This window comes from Wasmannia auropunctata, unplaced genomic scaffold (genome assembly GCF_000956235.1).
Source record: "Wasmannia auropunctata unplaced genomic scaffold, wasmannia.A_1.0 LD336116.1, whole genome shotgun sequence".
Classification (NCBI taxonomy): domain Eukaryota; kingdom Metazoa; phylum Arthropoda; class Insecta; order Hymenoptera; family Formicidae; genus Wasmannia; species Wasmannia auropunctata.
The window spans coordinates 130,019-131,765 of record NW_012026774.1 but is presented as its reverse complement, the minus strand read 5'-3'; the positions used below and the strand labels follow the sequence as shown (position 1 = coordinate 131,765).

The 1,747-nt window shown below is 37.3% G+C and overlaps 1 protein-coding gene across 1 annotated transcript; it reads right to left on the bottom strand.

The window, feature by feature from the left end:
- Window positions 1–249: 249 nt before the first annotated feature.
- On the bottom strand, window positions 250–1,530 carry LOC105448233. The gene has a single exon (XM_011686700.1). The coding sequence runs from the start codon at window positions 1,528–1,530 to the stop codon at window positions 250–252; it is 1,281 nt and encodes a 426-aa protein (XP_011685002.1).
- Window positions 1,531–1,747: the final 217 nt, after the last annotated feature.

Below are 1,747 nucleotides of genomic sequence, written 5' to 3'. Positions count from 1 at the left end.
TCATTTTTCCTGAAAATTTTCGTTACTTTTCTGTTGATAAACAATCCATTATGCAATGTATCGATGAAATTATGGTCTATTCCATGGACAATTTAATTACGCGTATTTAAAAAAAAATCTTTAAGATTCGTTAAAAATTGACTGAGTTATGAGAGTCGCCAGCTCGAAAAACATCGTTTTCCAGAAAACGCGTTTAAAGTTTTAAGTGCAGTATTTTTGATATAAATGTTTATATCTGGATACTTACAGCTAATCAGCTATTCCAGGACCATAAAGCAGACCCTCGACTTCCTCAAAATTGATCTGGTCTTGCAGTCTCTCATTTTTTCTTGCAGCTCTCTCCTCCACTGACTGATACGTCGATAGCCGCTCAGCCTGTATGATCCGCTCTTTGTTGCGAATGCAAGCAAACTCGTACGCATTTGGGCCGATGGTGATTCCCATGATCGACATAGTTTTTAAAATAGGTTTAAAACCTTCATTAAAAATACAGGTGGCAAGATATGCTGCAATTATTATAATATTGGAGGAACAAAAAACGTGTTTTGGTGCAAACTGCCAAATAGTTTTGTTGAAGCACTCGTTGTTGTTCTGAGTGAATCCTCCACAACAACGGTTCAGCAAATCTTGCGATGATAAGTTATCATAAATAGGTCGAATTAATTCCTGTACTTTAAAATCGAGAGGAGGAGGATGGTTATAGGACTGCAAAGTTCCAGCCGCTTTCGCTTGCCACCACTTACACCAGGAATTTGGTCCGCTTGGGCAATACTCGTGCTGAGGCTCTTCGTTTGTCGATATTTTATGATAAAATGTTGCCCACATGTCGTTCCTTATTTTGTCAACATTATGCGGATTTCGTCTGATTGCAAGTCCAAAATAAATAGTTAATTCATTAATTAACTTGTCCGTAAGCTTTCCAGGACCATGTCCACCGATTTTTTTGTTTGTTTTTTTTACCTTACGCAATCTTAAGCCCATCCTTTTCTGTACATGGTTGATGCATTCCTTTTTTTCGACTTGTTGTTCTTGTTGTAATAAAGCTTTAAACGTCTTTGAATCTCCATCACCAATGTAAGTTTTATATTGCGCGTCGTGTAGAGTTTCAGCCCTTGCAAACATTTCCAGCATTCCATGCACCTCCATAGCTCCGGCACTTCTTTTGTGGTTGGCTTTACAATTTTCCTCGTGCTCGCTGAACCATGTTTCAAACTCGATTTCTGTCATTTGCTTTTTGTTTGTGATGCACATGTTACAAAAAGTACATTTTACCAAAGTATCTAGTACTTTACTTGTATAATGTCCAATCAATGTCACAACACCAAACATAGAAGAAAATCCACGTTTGCTCCACGATCCATCTCCTGATACTGTCAATTTTTTTTCCTCTTTTCCATCGGCAGCATTTTTTTCTTTTTCCTCACGACCTGCTTTTCTGATGACTTCGTTGTACACAAAGCTTACAGCAACGAATATATTTTCGACGGCAGTGTAGTACATACATTTGTTTATTTTTCTTCCAAAATCCATCAAACCAAGAAATGTATTAATACCACTCACAAGGGAAGTTTGCGAACCCAAAAATTCAGAAAAATCTGACTCTTGGTGTAAAAGTAGAGCAGTTCATCCGTAGTATGAAACTATTTTTCGTTGGTGCTCAATTCCGTTTTAAAGGAATGAAACCATCCCTTAGAAAAAAATCAGTTTTTTTCTTCCGACGTGAATATCGTCGTAACTAAGAGAGATA

What these genes read in the sequence shown, in the direction of transcription:
- LOC105448233 (XM_011686700.1), bottom strand. Translation starts at nt 1,530, where the DNA reads ATGGATTTTGGAAGAAAAATAAACAAATGTATGTACTACACTGCCGTC.